The 20,239-nt window shown below is 33.0% G+C and overlaps 1 protein-coding gene across 1 annotated transcript in view; it reads left to right on the top strand.

Moving 5' to 3' along the window:
* The first annotated feature begins 18,253 nt into the window (after window positions 1–18,253).
* LOC127871117 (neurogenic locus notch homolog protein 2-like) overlaps window positions 18,254–20,239 on the top strand; it is a 9,126-nt gene continuing 7,140 nt past the window's right edge. The window contains exons 1-2 of the mRNA XM_052413832.1: window positions 18,254–18,272; window positions 18,511–18,606. Coding sequence (XP_052269792.1) covers window positions 18,270–18,272; window positions 18,511–18,606 — 99 coding nt within the window. The 5' untranslated portion in view covers window positions 18,254–18,269. The remainder of the gene's footprint in view (window positions 18,273–18,510; window positions 18,607–20,239) is intronic.

Raw genomic sequence — 20,239 nt, 5'->3', positions numbered from 1 at the left:
ACAGGATCGTGCCTATTCATAAATGTCCTATACGACAATATTTTTGCAATGCAGTTTACCAATTGTAATGAATTGAATTACAGCGTACATGTACACCTTTTGTACTACAACTATCAAACATGTAATAAGAATGAATTGTGTTATTTGGTTAAGTAGAAAGTATTATTTCATATTAATACCTAGTTTATGTAAAACAGTATTAAAGGGATCTTTTCACGGTTTGGTAAATTGACAAAATTGAAAAAAAATTGTTTCAGATTCGCAAATTTTCGTTTTAGTTATGATATTTGTGAGGAAACAGTATTACTGAACATTTACCATAGTCCAATATAGCCATTATATGTATCTTTTGACGATTTGAAAACCTAGAAATTATAAAGCGTTGCAACGCGAAACGATTGAATAATTTGGAGAGTTCTGTTGTTGTCGTTTAAATTTACGAAACTACGAAGATTGCTTATATAAGGTATAAAATACATAAACTGTGTATACCCGGCGGAATAGCTGAGAGGGCAAATGCGTTTTTACTTCAGACTAACTCCAGGAATCCGGGGGTCACTGGTTCGAGCCCTAGCACCGGTTGTTGTATTTTTCCTTTTTTTAATTTTATTCTTGATTTTTGACTGGAGCTTTTAAGATCCAATGTTTACATTTATCAATATAAAGCATTTTATGACAAACTTCAAAATATGACAAAATCTGTGGAAAGGCCCCTTTAATATATGTATTGTTGCAATTGTACGTAATATTACTTTGTATAATCATGATTATTTACTCTGTAAGCACTGAACGATTACTTTGTCCACTTGGGCTTTTGGCCTTCTGAATGTTATGTTCAAATAAACTTGACACTCGAAAACATGAATATTATTAACATGTTGTTTCAAATGATAATACATTGGAAACAACGAATTCAAATCAAATAAACAGTATATTGACTTCCGGTATTATATAAATAAAGTAAACTAGATTGTCTGAGTGATATGAAGAAATTTAAAGCGATATTATTTCCATGAAACAATATACAAATTACATATCATTTTATAAATTTGTATTAAAGTATATCATTCATTTTAAGGGTGATGTTTGTCAGTTCGATAAAGACGAATGCGGTCCCTGGCATCGACCATGTGGTACAGGGGGGATATGTATTAATATAGTAGGAAGCTTTTGGTAATTATTCGAAATTTATGTTATGTATACAAATAATGTAATATAATATACAACTTTGACAAATTTTGAATTTAACGTTGATATCCGCCCGAGTGCATGTGATTGTCTTTACAGCTATGGATTGGAAAAAAATTTCCTAAATGTTCTCGATTGGATTTATTCTGTTCATGGGATGGTTTTCGAGCAATCATTATCTTATTGTTTCGGTCCATACCTTAAGTATCAATCCGTGATATAGATGCAAATACGATTTTTAGAGCGAGCGACAACGCGTAATCGACCATTGGACAAAGTCGATGATACAATAAACCACGAATACAAATAGCATTGTGTATCGTTCAAATCTAAGGAAACGTTGTTCATGGGAGTTTTTTATTTGCACTGGCTTGAATATACAAATACGCTTAAACTATCAAGGCTGATATGGTATTAGCTACGATGAAGGTATCTGTTTTTCGAATTGATTAGCATTTTATCTGTTTTTCGAATTGATAAGCATTTTATATAATTTTAACAACCTTAGGGTCACAGAAGACGACATTGTTATTATTACCGGTATGTTAGATTAGCCAAAGATGCTCAGATCGACATTATTCGGCAAACACTTTTCACCGAGAGGAAACGTGTAGTGCCAGAACGATATGCTTCCGTTTTCTAGGTATGTCTGTACTACGTCATGCCACGTAGTATGCAATGTCAACCAGTATTCTTTTATATAATATATTTTCGTGCGTACAGCCTCGCTTTCTGGATTTCACCGCATGAACAGGAAAAAAGATTTTATTTTTTGTATCGTATTATATTTTTTTTTAACTTCAGTCATGTTTAATTGAGGTTATTATTTTAGCATGTATTATGTTTCAAGATCCATGACCAGTTTATCAACATTATTTTAGTTAAGTTCTCCATTCAGAGTTGCTTGTCAAATGCTGCATATTGGCTATACGTTACTTTTTTAGGTGTGAGTGTCTGAAAGGTTGGGAGGGAGATCACTGTCAGCGCGGGACAGGTGACCTTAAAAAATGCAGTCCTGGATGGACAGGTATATTTTGCCGTGACGATATAGACGAATGCAACAACTCGTAAGTATCTTACATGTCTACATAAGTATGTATCAATAACATTCCAACCTATTGCATATAAAGGACATCGCACATTATAAGTACAAAACATAATGTTGTATTGATAACAGAAACTGTTTATTGAGCATTATTATTTACCAATTAATTTGGTTGTTATATATAAACAAAAAGATAACTTTCAATTCGTGTAAACTAAAATTCAATCAACGACTATGCATAAGCTATATTGTTCTTTCTATGAAATACATTATGAGGTACAAACATGTTACCCTCCTAAAATAGAAACGCTTATACAATTCTAGATTTTGAAATCGTGCATTTTAAATTCAAACAAAATTACTTTGGCTGCATTATGTAGTTATTAAACTGATATAATTACATAACCAACATGATGATTTGAAAAGATATACAGGTACATTTTGCTATGTTCACGTAAAAGCAACATTTTAAAAAAAGTTTGCATTCAGAATCGACGTAAAATCGGAATTAGGGACAAGTTTCTGTTAAAAAATATTTTTCAGGATGTTTGCATACAAACAAGTTTTTAAGTCTGGAATATTGGTAGTTAACCTTCAATTTGTAAAAATATTATAAATATTTTTTTATCTTTATGTTCTTCCAATTTTATTTTCTAAACTAACTCGAATAATGGTGTTCATTTGGATACTATCCATAGGTTCATTACATATACTAAACTTTAGAAGATTTTAGGCATTTTGTTAGCAAACAGTTCGTATTAAATGTTTTCACGATAATACTTCTTATACAACAAAACGAAGTGGGTATACACCATGCGCAACAACATTATAATGCAATAGTTTACTAGAATATGAAGTCATTAAAACCCTTGAACCTTATATTGGTACAGGTCGTTGTTTACATGTGGAATCCATCAACGATGCCAAAACCGCCGAGGAAATTACACATGTGTTTGTGACGACGGATGGACAGGATAGCACTGTGAAGAAGACATCGATGAATGCGCTGCAGCCTACTCAATTTGCCAGAATGGAGCCACTTGCCAAAATCAGGTCGGTTCATACAATTGCATTTGTCCCCCGGAGTGGACTGGTAAAAATTGCTCCCATGGAAACTACTGTTTTCTGTCTCCATGTACAGTGTCAAATCAAAAGTGCATCACTGGACCGACTGGAAGAAATTGCTCTTGTTTAAATGGATGGAATGGCGAAAATCGCACGGATGATATAGATAAATGTTTGCAAATACCTTGTGTGCACAACGGCAACTGTACTAATACGTTCGGTTCCTGCGTATGTTTTTGTTCAGTGGACAGGGAAGGTCAAATGAGTGAGAGAGTTGTACATTTATGTGCACAGTCGTTATTTTATGGTATGTACGAATAACATTTATTGTTTGTCTTCTTTAAACCGTGTTACGTACTCAAAGGTATTTTATTGTAGTGTGCCTTAAAGTTATTTGATCACCTTATATGATACAACAAAACCGTCAGTATCTGATTGAATTTTGACTTAATTTACAATTTGAGTAAATTGCTTTTGAAAACCAATTAAGTTGTTTCTCTGTTTTCTATAATTATTTACTGGACTTAATTTACAGTCATTTTAAATTATAAGTAAACTTTATACGCTTTATATTGACCGTTCCAATGAGGTGACCCCAGTATTAATCAGTGTGTGCATATATTTGATGTTCATTTTAGTTTTGGAAAAAAAATGAAGTTCTGTCATGATAGTGTTTCTGTAGTGTATTCGTTTGCTTTATGTCTACATACAGAGTTGAAATAGTACAATCGTCTAAACTTATACAACAGCGAACACCTACAGTGCCTTCAGCGCTTTGATAATTTCCCTCAACGATATCTATTCATACGACACATGAAAACTTACATGGTACCATTTTAGTGTTCGTGTGTCGTATGAATATATATATATATTTGCGCGAAATTAAAATTTGCTTCACAAATAAATAAACACGAGCATTCTGTTTCTACAAAAATCTATGTAATCATACCGCATTTAGCGTTTAAATTGTGGCTATTGCTAAAATGAACACTGATTGTTTAGGAGTGAACTTTTTTAACGAAATACTTTACTAAATTTCCGTTGATTTTGAGCGTTATAGAGGCTTTTATCGAATTTTCAAAGATGTTTTTATCTATTATTGATTATGTTAGTGATATAATTAATGTCATATTTTGAATAGTATACTACAGTCAGTGTTATTTACGATATAAAGTTATATTTTTCACCAGGCCTTAACAAAGTCCAAAATGAGTCATCGGCAGCTTGTGAGGAACGAATTAAGTTTGATATAGACCTACTAAAACACAGATGGGCAGCTTATCAATGCATCCGCTTAAGATATCCCTTCTATTGCAGTGATTGTTTTATTTGATTGTTAAAGGGATCTTTTCACGCTTTGGTAAATTGACAAAATTGAAAAAAGTTGTTTCAGATTCGTAAGTTTTCGTTTTAGTTATGATATTTGTGAGGAAACAGTAATACTGAACATTAACCATGCTCTAATATAGCCATTATATGCATCTTTTGACGATTTTAAAACCTAAAAATTATAAAGCGTTGCAACGCGAAACGATTGAATAATTTGGAGAGTTCTGTTTTTGTCGTTAAATTTTGTGAAACTACGAAGATTGCTTATATAAGGTATAAAATACATCAAGAATGTGTACTCGGCGGAATAGCTCAGTAGGCTAAGGCGTTTTTACTTCAGGACTCTGGCAGGACTCCAGGGGGCACTGGTTCGAAACCTGCTACGGGCAATGTTCTTTTCCTTTTTTTAATTTTTTTCTTGATTTTTTACTGGAGCTTTTACGATCCAATGTTTACATTTATCAATATAAAGCATTTAATGAATAAGTTAAAAAAATGCCAAAATCTGTGAAAAGGCCCCTTTAAGAAACCATGAAATTCACAAACAATAAAATAATAGTAAAGTTCTCTGAAATATGATTAAGCCATTTTTGACGATGCTGCGAAGCAGCTCGTTTAAGTTATCATACCATGAAAACATTCTTCACAATGGCGGCCTATGTAAAAGACCGAGCAAGTCCGATTGAGATGGCTCGATTATTCTAATCGGCATACCTCGCTGATTATCATTAATAAAGGTATAGAAAGCTCAGCTATAAATAGGACAGCATATTCTGGGAAAAAGATTCAATAATAGTTTGAAAACATTAATTTTAAATCAGTTATATTCAATCCTTTATATGTTTATAGATCAATGAAACAACTATGAATTTTCTGTATTGTATTTGACATTTGTCGTGATTCAATAAATTAATTGCAAATTTAAACGTGTATAATTAACTTTCAACGCGATCATGAGTGTAAAGAAAAAGAATTATTTCGAACCTGCCATTTATAAACGTTGTAGCGACTATGGTATATAAACAGCATAATAGCCCTAGGACATCTGTGAAACTCGCTCTTATGCGTACTTTCTCATTTTGCATATTTAATAAACTTTTTCAAACATAAATTACAGCGCCACATCAGTGCACATAATATGTTTGATAATTCATTCGTTTGTTGGATATTATTTGCTGTTTTTCACACATATAAGGTCATATCGCGGAGATTAAGTTAACCTTACCATGTGTTCATGGGCGAACTCACGTATTCAAGTGCCCTTACGACTATGTGCTCATACCTACTTTCGGGAATCATTATGAAATTATTGCCGTACTTAACGAACAAACATGCCTACGCTTATTGAATTAGAGCAAAAAAACAATAATCAAAAGACAAAAATTATATGTTCATGCACATGGACATGTGAAATCACGTCCGTACACATAGCATCATTAACTTAGGAAAGGAAACAACGAAATATAAAGTTTGGTATGATATACATGTGAAATTAAAGAGAATGCTGTAATTAAAGAGAATGTCATGTTTTAAATTTATATGCTGAAACGTAATGTTATAACCCACAATCGTTTTACTGTAAAAGAACGTTTTTTTTAAGATAGGTGGTACAGATCACGTCGAATATCTTTTTAAAAATGTTTCTTGTTATATTTGATCGAGAATGTAACCCGTCTCCTAGTTTCGCTGAATGGATCAAGGTCCCCACGAGTACTACTTCCCCGTACCCCCATTTTTTTCCGTACCCTACATTTTTTGTACCCAATTTTTTTTCCTAACCATATTTTTACTCGTACCTAAAAAAAAATTCTTACCCAATATTTTTCCTACCCAATTTTTTTTCGTAACCAAATCTTTTTTCGTACCCAATTTTATTTGGTATTATTTTTGTACCCAAAATTTTCGTACCCAATTTTACTACCCAAAATTTTCGTAGCCACATACACAATTGTGGTGATGTAGATAAACTTAAATAGATGCTTTTATATCAATTCTCTTAAAGGGCATCGTCACATCAGTACTGTCAGTACTTTGATTAATATGTTCTGGCTAAAAGTGTATTTTTTGTTAGCTTTAACTATGATTATTTATTAAGTATGACTTTAAAGTTAACGAAAAATCACTGTCACAAGACCCTTAAACATGAAAAACAATTTTGTTTACGTGACAGTCAAGGATATAGTTATGTTTACATATGTATTAATTGTTAAATGTATTAAAGTAATGTACTTTACAAGTATATTATTTCTGTTTATGTTGTTTGAAAATCCATCAATACACGGTGACGTTATGGTCAACTGAACAACGTTATGGATGGTTACAGATACTGTATTACTTACCATTATCATTATTTTGTTGCATAGCCTATGAGCATTTGCTACTCACAAATGCTCCTTTTTTAAGAGATTATTAATTGACCATGTTTTTTATTAACAAATATTATTTATTGACCCACGGGGTCAAGGGTTTCCATAGTTTTTTAAACGTTTTTTAAGTCCAAGATAGTATATTATTATGTAACCAACAATCTACTTAAGCGTATTCATTCATGCCAAAAATAGCATCAGTTGTTATGAAAGAAAACGTCTTTGACCTCAGTTTAAAAAAATAATGTGTTTATAGGAAATACATTGAGATATGTTTGCGTTTAAACGCGCTTGAAGCGAATAAAGTATGTTCTTTGAGTGTAGCACTTATTTAATCTAAAGACATGACACGGTATCGCGTGTATAAAAACAAAAATAAATAAAAACTCGTAAATTCTTAATTATTTCACAAATTGCAATGCTTTATTTGAATGTTGGTATGTTGTATCTAAATAAAAATAGGTTTTTACGAGAAAAAATCGATGTGTTTGTGAACTGGGACGTTAAAAACTGTTTGCAGTAAATAAAAAGTAAGTTTGAGTGGAGGTATAAAAACCCGGATTTGAGTGACATGAAAAAGTATGTTTCTTTACATATTGCTTATACACTGAGTTTATATAATATATATTTTTAACTTCTTAGTATACACAGAATGTAGTAATATGTTAAATGTTCAAAAACTTACTCGGTATCGACAACATAAATGCTTGCAAATGAGTACTTGATTTGAACAATTATTATCCTGAAAACCATTTACATTACATGGTTAGTTTATTTAAATCCCAGCTTCGAATCTGTAAATTTCAAAATGACGTGTTGCATTTCTCTTGTTTTTGAACACAAACTCGTCATTAAATATGTGTAATTCAAGGCGTAAGAAACAACCGAGAAACTGCAAAAGGTCATAGAAATGTATGAATTAGATTTGTTTTCTTTAAAGACAATCTTCATATACCATGATGGTGTGAAAATCTAATAAAAATGTAATCCAGATAAATGCGATTTGGTTTTCGAAACTTCCAGCTGAATACATCGAAAATAAATTTAATTACATGTGAGGTAATCATCTCCGCCTACAACAAAAAATTAGTATTATCTGTGTCTGTAATTGTATTTCTTAAATGGAGCAATAGATTGTAGCAATAGCCATTGGCATGCACATGCAATACACATTTATATATGCACTTAAAGTTATATGCTTTTAAAATATGCGATACTGTCTTCTTGAAATAGTATAAGCTTCTAATCATTTTGTTTAGTGAAATGGTAATACGCTCAGATGATGTTACATATTGTTTAAATGGTAACGACAAAAGCTTTAAAGATTCATAAACATTCAAAATCGACGACCAGTCCGTAAAATGTCAGTGTTCCTCATAACAATAGCCGAAATTTCAATATCATATGAGCTCTGTCAACATTGACTTAACGAGATACGAGATACAGAAAGGCCGTTCTTACGAATAAGCATTATGTTATTTATTAGCGGAGCTCAGGCGAGTACGTCCTGCTCTGAGCGATTCAACAAAATAAAACCAAAAGAGAGCATGTAAAAATGGAAGTGCATTCTGGCAATACTTAACCAAATGGAACTGCATCAATAAAACAAATTTAAGTTTAAAGTATGCATGCACGATTTTTATATCTGTTAAATTGTCATATATTGATAAAAATATGTTACAATAACACAAAGTAGGCACGAAAAACTATACATTGAAGAAGACTTTCATAAAATGTAGCAGCGACAGATAAGCGCCCCGAGCCGATTGTGACGAAGATATTTCGTACATATTTTCCTACAATAACCGAAGCATTCGTCTTCTTCGTGTGTCGTATGAGAATATATCGTTGCAGGAAATTAAAATGATTCGGAAAACAAAATTGTCTCTTTGTGTCGTATGAACGATTCTGCACTAAAACTAAAGTAAGATTCACATCGTACATGCATGCTGGCGAATTCGACTGTACAGACATTTTCGATTTCAGAATTAAATATCTGGCTTATTTCGCATTGTTCGACACATGTTCTTATTAACTTTAATTTCAATCTATATTGAAATATACGTATAATACGTTTTTTACTTATTTTATATTAATTCATAAATATTTGACAAAATCGTGCATACACACTTTAAGTTTCCCCATGATTTTGAAGTCGCCCGTGATATATCATAATAGCGCGGAGCTAAACGTAAGCACAGTCAAATTCGCTCCAAATTATGCAAAATAACGCAAACTAAATGAATCCGATCTGAAACGAGATCATCTGTTAAACGAAACAAGACGATATCGTGAAACTATGCTAAAAGTTGCATAATGTTAGATTTTTACCTGCTTACACCAATGTTACTTGGCTTAGGTTCTTCATTTTGTAATAAATCTCCGTATGGCTCTTTGTTTTATTGGAAGTTTATGTATTGCATATATTACATGGATCTTTAACACAACGCGTGGAAACCATACTTACTATGCACATATCGGTACGGGACTAAGTGTACCAGCAATAGTTTAAAACAAATTTCCGCACTTTTCCAAGAAAAACAAAAGATAACGACTTTGTGTTTGATCCTTGATCGACATTTCATTATAATATATCTGATGTATTACAACAAAGTGTGTCAAACAGATCAACTTATGTTACGGATATAACGTAATTACGGTGTATATTAAAAGCATATATACAAATGAAAGAAGAAGAATCGTTCATATTTATTAAGTAGCTACATTAATGTCATGTATATTTAATTCCCAAGTTGTCAATCGTGTCGTGATGAAAACATTATTTAAATTATCCAATTATTATGCAAAAGCATAGAAACATATAACATATAATTTGCATGTTTTATATAAATAATATAGACATACGTGTAACCCCAAATTAATATTCGGAAACGCATTCAAATACAATACGCCCTGTGAGCGCAATAAACAAAACGTCTAAAAGTTTCTCAATAATCAAAACAATAAAAGAAAAGCTTCAATGTTTTGCGAAAAAAGTGCAACGTAACGAATATTTAAACATTATCAACTGCACATTTGAAAAATCATTTATTTACAAAAGGACGATTTCATTGTGTGGCCTTATGCTTACAAAACAACGATTTAAAGACGTGGTTTTATTACAAGTTATTACCCAGCCGACTTTCCCATGTACTGGCAAGCCGACAGGCCAAAATGTAACTTATTAATTACACTCCTGTGGTAATTAGCTGAACTTTTTCTGATGTTACATACTACCGTACAGTGTATCATGGGTATTTAACAAGTCAATGTTTTGTATTAAATCAAGTAAAGACAGTCCATGATAGACCACTGTACAGAGAGGTCATCATTTGTTGTTGTTACGGGATGGCCCCGGGCCGTTAGGCCGCCACAGTGACTGTTATCTCGTATTTTCCGAACATTGGAAACCGTTATGTTTGAATTTCATAAGTAAAAATAATTCACAATGAAAATTAAATGGATTTGTGTACGTGTATTGACTTTCCCTGACTACATGACAAAAGTTACATTACTTTTTAATTTGTAAGACTCTTTAGAAATTGTGAATATACACTATATAGATGTTTATATATTGTGTGCAACATGACATAAGTTAATGCATAAGTGTAGAGGTTTACACAAAAAAATAGTGTACAGTGAATATCAGTTAAATGATATGCTTTATATTACTTGTATAAAACTGGTAAAAGGTCATTCACGGTTTTGCGATTGTGTAATTGGTTGGGGAGCCTTCGATGTTGTGCTAGTTTCAGGAATGCATTCGAATCGAACACGCCGGGTATGCGGATACTTTGATAACAGATGGCACTTCGATACCAGATAACAAAAAAAGCCACCCGCGAGAGTTGAGTTCTTCAGCTTTTTTGCATTTATGTTCTGTTCATTTGGTTTTCAGACACGAAACATTGTTTGGTCGATTAATGGTATAGTACTTCGTATTGCGGAGCAAGAAAGTCGTGGAAAAATAAACAGTGGATTATAAAAAAGAGATAAAATTCCATCGATAATCGTCATGAATTCGATGATCAGTACGTATTTCAACAAAATAAAAATACTTGGAAATAAATCAAGAATGTGCCAACTGATCGAAATAAAAGATCAATATGTCCATTAATGTTACAACATGTTACATTTTAGTTGAATAACGTATTTGAGGAAATTCAAATGTTTTAAGAGTCGGATGCCAAATTTTTATGGACACTTCTTTTACCGATCATCTCAAAGACAATGGCACTTCGATTCCAGATAACTCGACACTTTTACCAGATATAACACGCTCTATTTAGTTAATCAGAAATGCAGAATTCACTGTGGAATACTGCAATAGTATTAGAGCAAGCAATAAATACAAATGGATGTACTGACGTAAATTAAAAGCGAATTACCGAAATATTTTCTTTTCCCTTTATAATATGATAATACAAGGGAAAGGGACGTGTAAAGGGAAGTGCTTCCTATAGGTAGAGCTCAATATAAAGGCAGTGTTCCAATCTCTTTTAAATTTTGTGGCTACGCATTAGTATCGTCTTCATGATGCGATTCTAATGAGCACCAATGACAAAGGATTTTATGATGTGTATTGGCCGCTTTAAGACCCCTTGCTCCTCTTATCTAGAGTCCTGCTAGAAGTTTGATTGAACACAGTCGTGTTGATCCACATGATCCGTTGTATTTTCAATTCTCCTAATCTCAATTTATCACTTAAAAACAAGTTTATTATTTAGACAATTATTTTCGGTCGTCACTTGAAATACATTATTTCAGAAATAAGCATTTAAATCTTATCTAAAATTTGCACTTATAATGTTAATTATATAAATTAATAGTAATAAGATTTTTGAAAACGAACAACGCCATTGGTTATATTTTTCATGTGTATGTAATAGCGTTGTGCATGGATTCCCAATGTGTCGGGCTTGACAATGCAAATTGATTCGTACTTTAAAATGTTTGGTAAGAATAGCCATAATATACATAAATGCATTTCAGGTAGAAGATAAAACTCGGTTATAGTGCCCAATTTGTTGAAGGTCTCTGTTAACCGAAGTGCCCTATATCGTGAATCAAAGTATCCGCAACTTCCTGAACACCACCTATTAAACATGCTCTAACTTCGTTTACATTTCATTGAGTACTATGAAAATTTCAGTATTTGAAGCACAGTGATTACTCTACATGCTGGAATATCAAACAATTTCTTGCAATATTTCAAAGTATTTTTATTTTGTTGAAATTTTTACTGTTCATTTGGTGTATGCTGTTTTCCGACCGAATTTTCTATTTTTTGCGAAAAAATCTACCATTCTTCCGTGATGTTTTTTCTTTGCAATAGAAACGGATACACCATTTATAAACTCGACCATGCGCTTTGTCTAAACAAAACTAATCTTTATGATATAACTTAACAAAAAACTGATGAACTTACCTCTCGCGCGTGGCTTTTGTTGTTATCTGGTATCGAAGTGCCATCTGTTATCAAAGTATCCGCATACCCAGCGTGCCGAATGCATTCCTGGATGAATGGGGCCAAATTGCAGATGATGGAGACAAAGTAACAAGTTTGTACAGAAAAACATGAACCATGTATTTAAATTATTTAGAATATTTTATTCTGCACATTTACCTGGTTATTGTTATAAGCAAAATACCAGATGAAGCGATATTTCTTTGACATATTTACATATCGTAATACTTTTTCAAGTTTATGAAAAAAAATTATGAAAAACGGGTATTTTGGTAAGTTTTTTTTCCAAAATGAACGGAATTGTATAACAATATTAACAATTAGTGCAGAGTATACAACATAACTCGCCTAAAAGTGAAATTGTCAATGAATTCGTCTCAGTCAGTCAAACTTATTTTTTGCAATCAAATTAAAAGAAAAAATATTAAGAAAGCATTAACATTGGCAAATAATTTCGGGATCTTTATTTTTACAGTAATACACTGCTACGTCACTTTTGGTAAGAACTATTCTTACGATTAAGGTATCCACCTTTTCAAGTTCTGGTGTTATTGGTTTCCGTCTGACTTTGGTAAAGAACTCAAGTTTGGGTGGAGATATTTTCTGTAATAATGTGTAGGTAGCATACATGCAGACCTATGTTGATATTGCATTTGGGGCCAGTGGTCAAAAGAACTGTTACTTCAATGGGTTTTTTCAATGTAAGTTGGTTTTACGTAAACATTGCTTCCGAAGTTAACTTCATCGTGGTAAACATGTTAAAACTTGATAAATTTGCGTTGGCAAATTTTGTTTTTGTTTATTTATACATGTCCTTTTGTCCGTTTATATATAGAATATTACTACTACATATTTCCAACTTCGAATACGTATTTGTATTAATTATAGTACGTGACTGACAGAGAACGTACATCAAAAGAATAGTCGAAAGCTCTTGATATATCTAGTTTGATGATAAAAATGTATTCAGCCATAAAATAAATGAAAAGGAATTGTTGACTTGACGGGTCATTACAGAATTGAAGCATTATGTATGATAACGAAAACGATAACTGAATGCTAATAAAGGCACTAGACGCCTCCAGTAAAGCAGTTATTGCAAGAATGTTGATAGTCAATTGGTTGAAAAAGAAATGAGGTAAATTAAATCTTTAAAAACACCGTTCTCTGTTAACAAAATATCGGAATATAAGCTTTAAATAAATCAATTAAAATGTACTGAGAATTATTTAGACAAAGTGAAAAGCATTTTTAACATGTGTTAACTCTCCCGTTGTGTAAAATAGATATGAAAGTCTATTTATATATATTAAGTAAACATACAGTTGCACAAGCAGGAAAATAATCTTAACCCGGTTTGCATGATCCAAACATATCACACTTAGCTTAAATTTATTTTAATCAATTTGTTTATTTGTTCATACAAACAAGTAAAACGATATTCAATCGAAAGCAAAACATTATAATGGTCGTCGCCTTGGAAGAATCAGTGCTAAAACACTTTGGTATTTAAATCTGTATATCATATATTTAAGACCCTGATACAAAAAGCTAAATTGCAGGGAATGAAAATATTTTATTTCATTATCGCTCCTAGAATCGTGATGATCTTCATATAAAAGTTTGTCAAAACTAAACTTCGTGTTTTGACACTAAGGAATGTTATACATATAACAAATACAAACTAGTTGGCATTTCAATCGTATCATAATAAGTTACTTTTGATTTTCAAGATTTACCAAATATTTCATAATATAACTGAATGAACTTAATGCGAGTTCACAATCAAACAAGATTTCTCTCACGAAATAAAGATGTTTAATTTGCATAACTAAACAAACGTAACTTAATTTCCATTCATATATTTAATCTAAGTATTTTGAAGCGAAAAGCTGCACTTCTTTATTTGATATTGTAAACGTATACATATAACACTGCAAACATGACGTCGATATGATAAATGGACAATTTTAATATAAAACCTTCACTAGGTTTCATTTGTGTCCAAATGCATATCCTGATTGCATTTTTTTCGATATTTTTAGGTAAAGCCCTTTTCTGCACCTGATTTTGAAAGTCGATGTTTTTCTCCCACTTTCTGTATTTAGTCTCCCACCCTTTAACTGTTTTTTTTATTTAAAATTATCTTACTTTGTATGAATATCTAAAAAAAGACAGGTTGAAGACGCTTATTTATGTTAATGACAGAAGGATGTTTGCAAACTCTTAATAATTACGCATATCAGTGACAACTAATATAGAAATAAGAGGTCCCATACGTTACACAGACGCAAATATGCAGACTTCTTATATGTATGACAATTACTTAATGTATAGTTACATCGGGCTACGAATGGCTTCAATTTGTCATTTTGTACGATACTATTGCTTAGTATGCCATTTCAGCAATATGCCTATAACATCGAGCAGAGGCTTACTTAGCATTTTTTAAATATACTTACATTCAGATATGAATACTGACATATAAATATTATTTTAAAAAACAGGGTAAATATTATATAATATATATACTTTTACAAATACATAGATCCTTTATGCCTCGGTCACACTGTCACCAATCAGAGCTACGAATGATTACGAAATTGTCAAAATTCGTTGGCCGCTACAATTATAGTACGGAGCACAACGAATCCTCCATTAAAATGTTCGTAAACAAACAAGGAAAGGTAAGGACTGCTACTGATCGACGCGATTAAGTACGGAGCGCCACGAATCGGTACGATCAAACTACGAATCCGCTACGGTCTGGTACGATAAAGTACGATGCTACGCGAATCAGTACGATCTAACTACGGATCCGCTACGGTCTAGTACGGGTAAGTACGAACTAGAACGGTCCGCTACGAAGAAGTGGGAATTGCGACGGACTGGTACGGGCAGGTAGGAACGAACTACGACTGAACATTGCGCTCACAGCCTCTTGTATTGTCATGCACATAATGCCTCCCAAAAAAAGAGCAACAGCGCGTAACATAAATAATGGAATCAGCCGTGTCTGGGGAAGAGTCTACCTTCATCCATCCAAAACCAAGAGCCGGGTCGTCTTAAAAGCCAGTCTCTTATCCACCACCTACTTTTTCTTCTCTGACCTGATAAAGTATGTAATTATTGATGTATAAATATAGATTATGCTAAGGAAAGTATGATTAATTTTGTATTTTATTATGTCAGCTTTTAATTTAACAATTAATAAATCACGTTAAAGTAAGAGCAAGATTAAAAAGCCTTATGAAGCAGACACTTACTAGCAAATAAAAAAATGTATTACTAGTAAGTTATAATATTTGCAAAATACGTAACCTTTTGCACAAAGCTATACTAGTTATACGATATTGAATCATTATTACCTCTGTGCATATCGTTTTTTTTCACAAAAGTTGACTTTTCGTTATAATATTATTATTTATCATTTAAAATGATGTTTTCACTAATAGATATCATAGCCACACGCTAACCACCTGTGTTTTGTGCCATATCAATATCCAAGTGTAACAAATCTATCGCAAACGCAATTTGCTGGCGGTTCATGATTGTGAACTCAACAGATGCAAGTACGGTTGCTTTATAATTTCAATGATGTATTTCAGTAGCAATTTATTGTAGTGGACCGTACATGTCCGTACTGTTTCGTGCTGAAATGTAGTAGATCGTACAAGATCGTGCAAATTCCTGCCTATCAGTAGTACAACGCACAAGAACCGTGGCTTTCCGTGGTATATCCGTGGAATACTCGTAGCTAATACGTAGCGTAACCGTACCGCTTCGTAATTCTTATTATCAATCCGTAGAAGTTCTTGAAAATCTTTTTGGCCTACGAAAAGGTACGGGCGACTACGGTTGTCGTTACGAACTAGTACGGATCAGTACGGTTTAGTACGGACTCCTACGGATACGTTACGATCGATAAATTCGTAGCAATGTTTTGAACATGTTCAAAATTTGTCAAGAGTCGCTACGGACATCCAAAAACTACTACGACTGATCACGGATCAAGTACGGAGAGCCACGGTCCAGTAAGGATAGCTACGAACTGTGCCAAAAAGTATTCGTAGCTCGTTCGTAGCTCTGATTCGTGACAGTGTGACCGAGGCATTAAGGTAACTATGCGTAATCAACTTTTATTCTTTTTTTATAAACATCGATAAATAGCTACGTGCACCTGATAATATAATCTAATGAAAATAATAGAACACCGTAGATTAAAAATACAAAGCTATGACAAGTTCATTATTATCTTAAATCAGCAGCCACACACAAATAGGAATACGGTTAAGATATTATTTAATTTAGAAGATTAAACGTAACGTTGTTGTGGCATGATTGAATAATCAAATTTGAGATGTGATTGGCTTAAGAAAACGTATCAACTCACGTTTAATTGATTATATGGTTAGTATTAGTTGGAAGTTGTAAATGCAAGTAACAAATGCTAAATAATGTAAACTCTGTATATATATTAAAGGTATTAATGCTATTCATAGCACATGTTATAAATCGCTTGGCGTGTGTTATAATGGACTAATTAATCCGTTTCTTTTGTTTGTAAATTATGCGTCACTGAGATAACATTCAACCTGAATTGGAATTATGAAAAAGTAGGTATTCTCTTCCATGTAGGATGTTATGTAGATGTAGAAAACATTGTAAAACACGTTAAGTTCACATTTGTTATGACACATGTTATATGTTTAAAATATGTGGAAGATTTCAAAATTAATAAATAATAATTAATAAGATACCAATGTTTACTGATACAAACGACTTTTGATCGTGTGATGCGAATGTTAATTAAGGCATTTACGAGTATTTTGTTTATTTCATGAGATAAATTTAGTGCTTCTTGTATATGTGCTGACGTTGAAAATAATACGAATAACAGAGAGAGAGAGAGAGAGAGAGAGAGAGAGGAGAGAGAGAGAGAGAGAGAGAGAGAGGAGGAGAGAGAGAGAGAGAGAGAGAGAGAGAGAAGAGAGAGAGAGAGAGAGAGAGAGAAGATCGAGCGCGGAGAGCTCGACAGAGCGGGCAGAGAGGTTCTCTCTCTCCGACGATCTCATCTCTCATCTCGCGCTCTCTTCTCGCTCTCTCTCTCTCTCTAGCTCTCCTCGAGCTCATATCGCTCTCGCTCTCGACTCTCTCTCTCATCGCTCTCTCTCTCTCTCTACGCCTCTCTCTCTCTCTCTTCTCATCTCTCTCTCTCTCTCTCGCTCTCTATCTCTCGCTCTCTCTCTCTCTCTCTCTCTCTCTCATCCTCTCTCCGTCTCCTCGCTCTATACGACGAGATGCGTGAACAACCGGATATACAGACAAATAAACAGACAGACAAACAGACAGGCATATTCCTATTGAAGACTACGACGTGTGCGCCTAGCTACGGTGCAGAATGAAGCAGACATACTGTGAAATCCCCATCCCCCCAAAAAGTTACATGTGCGTTGTACTACTGCACACTTTTGCTTATGTTTGATTTCTTATGTAGGGGGCTATATCTCGGATCAGATTGTCAATAAGAGATATAGAAACATTTCGCGTGCGTCAGAATAGTGTCTTAAAGAAGCTTTTCTTTCAAGCTATGATCAAGTACAAACTAGGGCCCAGAAGTTCAAACAATAACAAATCCATTCACAAATATGAGTCTATTTGTTCGATTGATTTTCTCCTGGTAGCTGCTTTATTTTCATAAAACTATATACACACATTTTTAAACTAGATAAATTATGCATTTAAGACGTGAATTGTAATATTTAAAACAAGCATTAGAACGGTTTCAAAATTTAACACGAATCCTGAAATGGTATATCCTTTGAAGTCCTTGACGATGAAAAGGCTCATTGACTATTGACTTAGATAATATTATTCTCATATTTAAAACGCGTGCCTTTTGCTAAACAAATTATTTGGAAACAAATTGCATCTTTGTGGTAGACAGACTGTTGTGTATGAATTATTAGTATTACTGGTAGTTTGGCTTGTATGGCCATTTATTTCTCTAGTCGCAAGCATATGATTAGGTTTCTACTTTCTGATTGCAGTGTTTTGCTGTAGCAATGGGGCATCCGGATATTCTTCTTGAATTAACTTTCGCCATCGTTATTATTTACTGCATTCCCGAGAGTGCGTCGCAAACAGTAAGTACACAACTGTTGTTTTCTCTCATAACAAACCAGTGTCATTTTGGCATAAACTTTATTGTCAGATAAAACATAAATGATTTTACAATACTTATGTCAAGCTCGTAATCTGTATCGAGTGGTTGTTGCTGTGATTTAATTCCATACACCGGACATATATTTGTAAACTAAAATGTGATTAATTTTAAGACGTTGATACCCTTAACCTCTATGACAACCAATGTGAACACACAATATACAGACATGTATTATTATATATCATCTGTTCTAAAATATATATCACTTATTTTAATAATTGACTTATCTGAATTATGCGAACTTGAACTACAAAAACATTTCGGTACAATCATGCTTCAAATATGACAAGGTGCGTTTCATTGTTCGGGAGACTTGTGTGAATCTCTTGTACATTGTACACGAAAGTCAAAGAACAGTTAATACTTTACGCCAGGAATAGCCAGATACTTGGTACGATATTCTCTGCACGATATTGGCGTCGCTTTTCCGACACTTTAGAATTAAATTGTTGCCAAATGTATATACTTCATCATCAAAGATTTAGGTTTTTCTAAGGTTACACAATGCTTGTTAATAATCGAACAGTCACACCGTAGAACTAATGAGACGCGATTGATATTAGCGTCGTCCTTTCGTAAAGAACATACATTGTATAATTATGCTCTGTCTGCACGGTTGAATAAAACCAAGTCTCAGATCATTCATTTTGACAGGCTGGTAACATTGAAGTTACCTCAGGCTTAACAGGTCTCATTGGTGTAATGGATTTGGTGTCCTTCTAGCCACCGGAAAGTCAAAGGTTCAATCCCCACTGTGGGAGCAATCCTTAGGCTTTTTATGCAATCGAGCTGAAATAATTTGGTAAGCGCGAACAAATACCAAGCTTTATGTGAATAAGACAAATAAATGCAACATTGCCGGGTAACTAAAATTGATAAGTATTTACAAACAATTCAATTAAGCCCGTCCGTATGATTTTACAAAATAACACAAGTCTGTAGCTGTGTGCGTGAGATTTATTAATTTTAACCTAATCGACTCGTCTAACAACGAAGCATCATCACAGCCAATAAAGATCCACGAAATATCTTCTCCCCGTTGTTTTTATTTTATAATTTTCTATTTATATCACCATCAAATGCAAAATAAATAGGCTATTCGTGCAATATCGTGCAGGATAAACTTTTTACCTATACGAACAATTTCAATAAGCTATTATGTTATTAACAAATGTACTCCCGTACCATTGAGTTGTGTTATTTTGTATTGAACATTTACATTAGTAGTATCGGTTTATCTTGACAAATGTTCGAAATACTAATATTCGTTTTGTCAAAATACGTTTGATATCGTGATATCATGAACCGATATATTCTAACATAAACTTAAAACCTTCTAAACTTAAATTGCCTTTGTGACTATTATATTACAAAACAAATAATTAGCTTTCATTCCGTAATATTAAGTTTCACTGCATAAACAGATAATAAGTATGAACGCTTAACAAAATGGTAATTGTTAACCTTAGTCAATGTATTATTTTCTAATCATTCGTTTAATCATTAAAGGGCATATGTGTCATTCAATATGCTTTTGTGTGTGAAATAATATC

The sequence above is a fragment of the Dreissena polymorpha genome, chromosome 3 (assembly GCF_020536995.1).
Source record: "Dreissena polymorpha isolate Duluth1 chromosome 3, UMN_Dpol_1.0, whole genome shotgun sequence".
Lineage (NCBI taxonomy): Eukaryota > Metazoa > Mollusca > Bivalvia > Myida > Dreissenidae > Dreissena > Dreissena polymorpha.
This window is presented reverse-complemented; position numbering and strand designations above follow the sequence as displayed.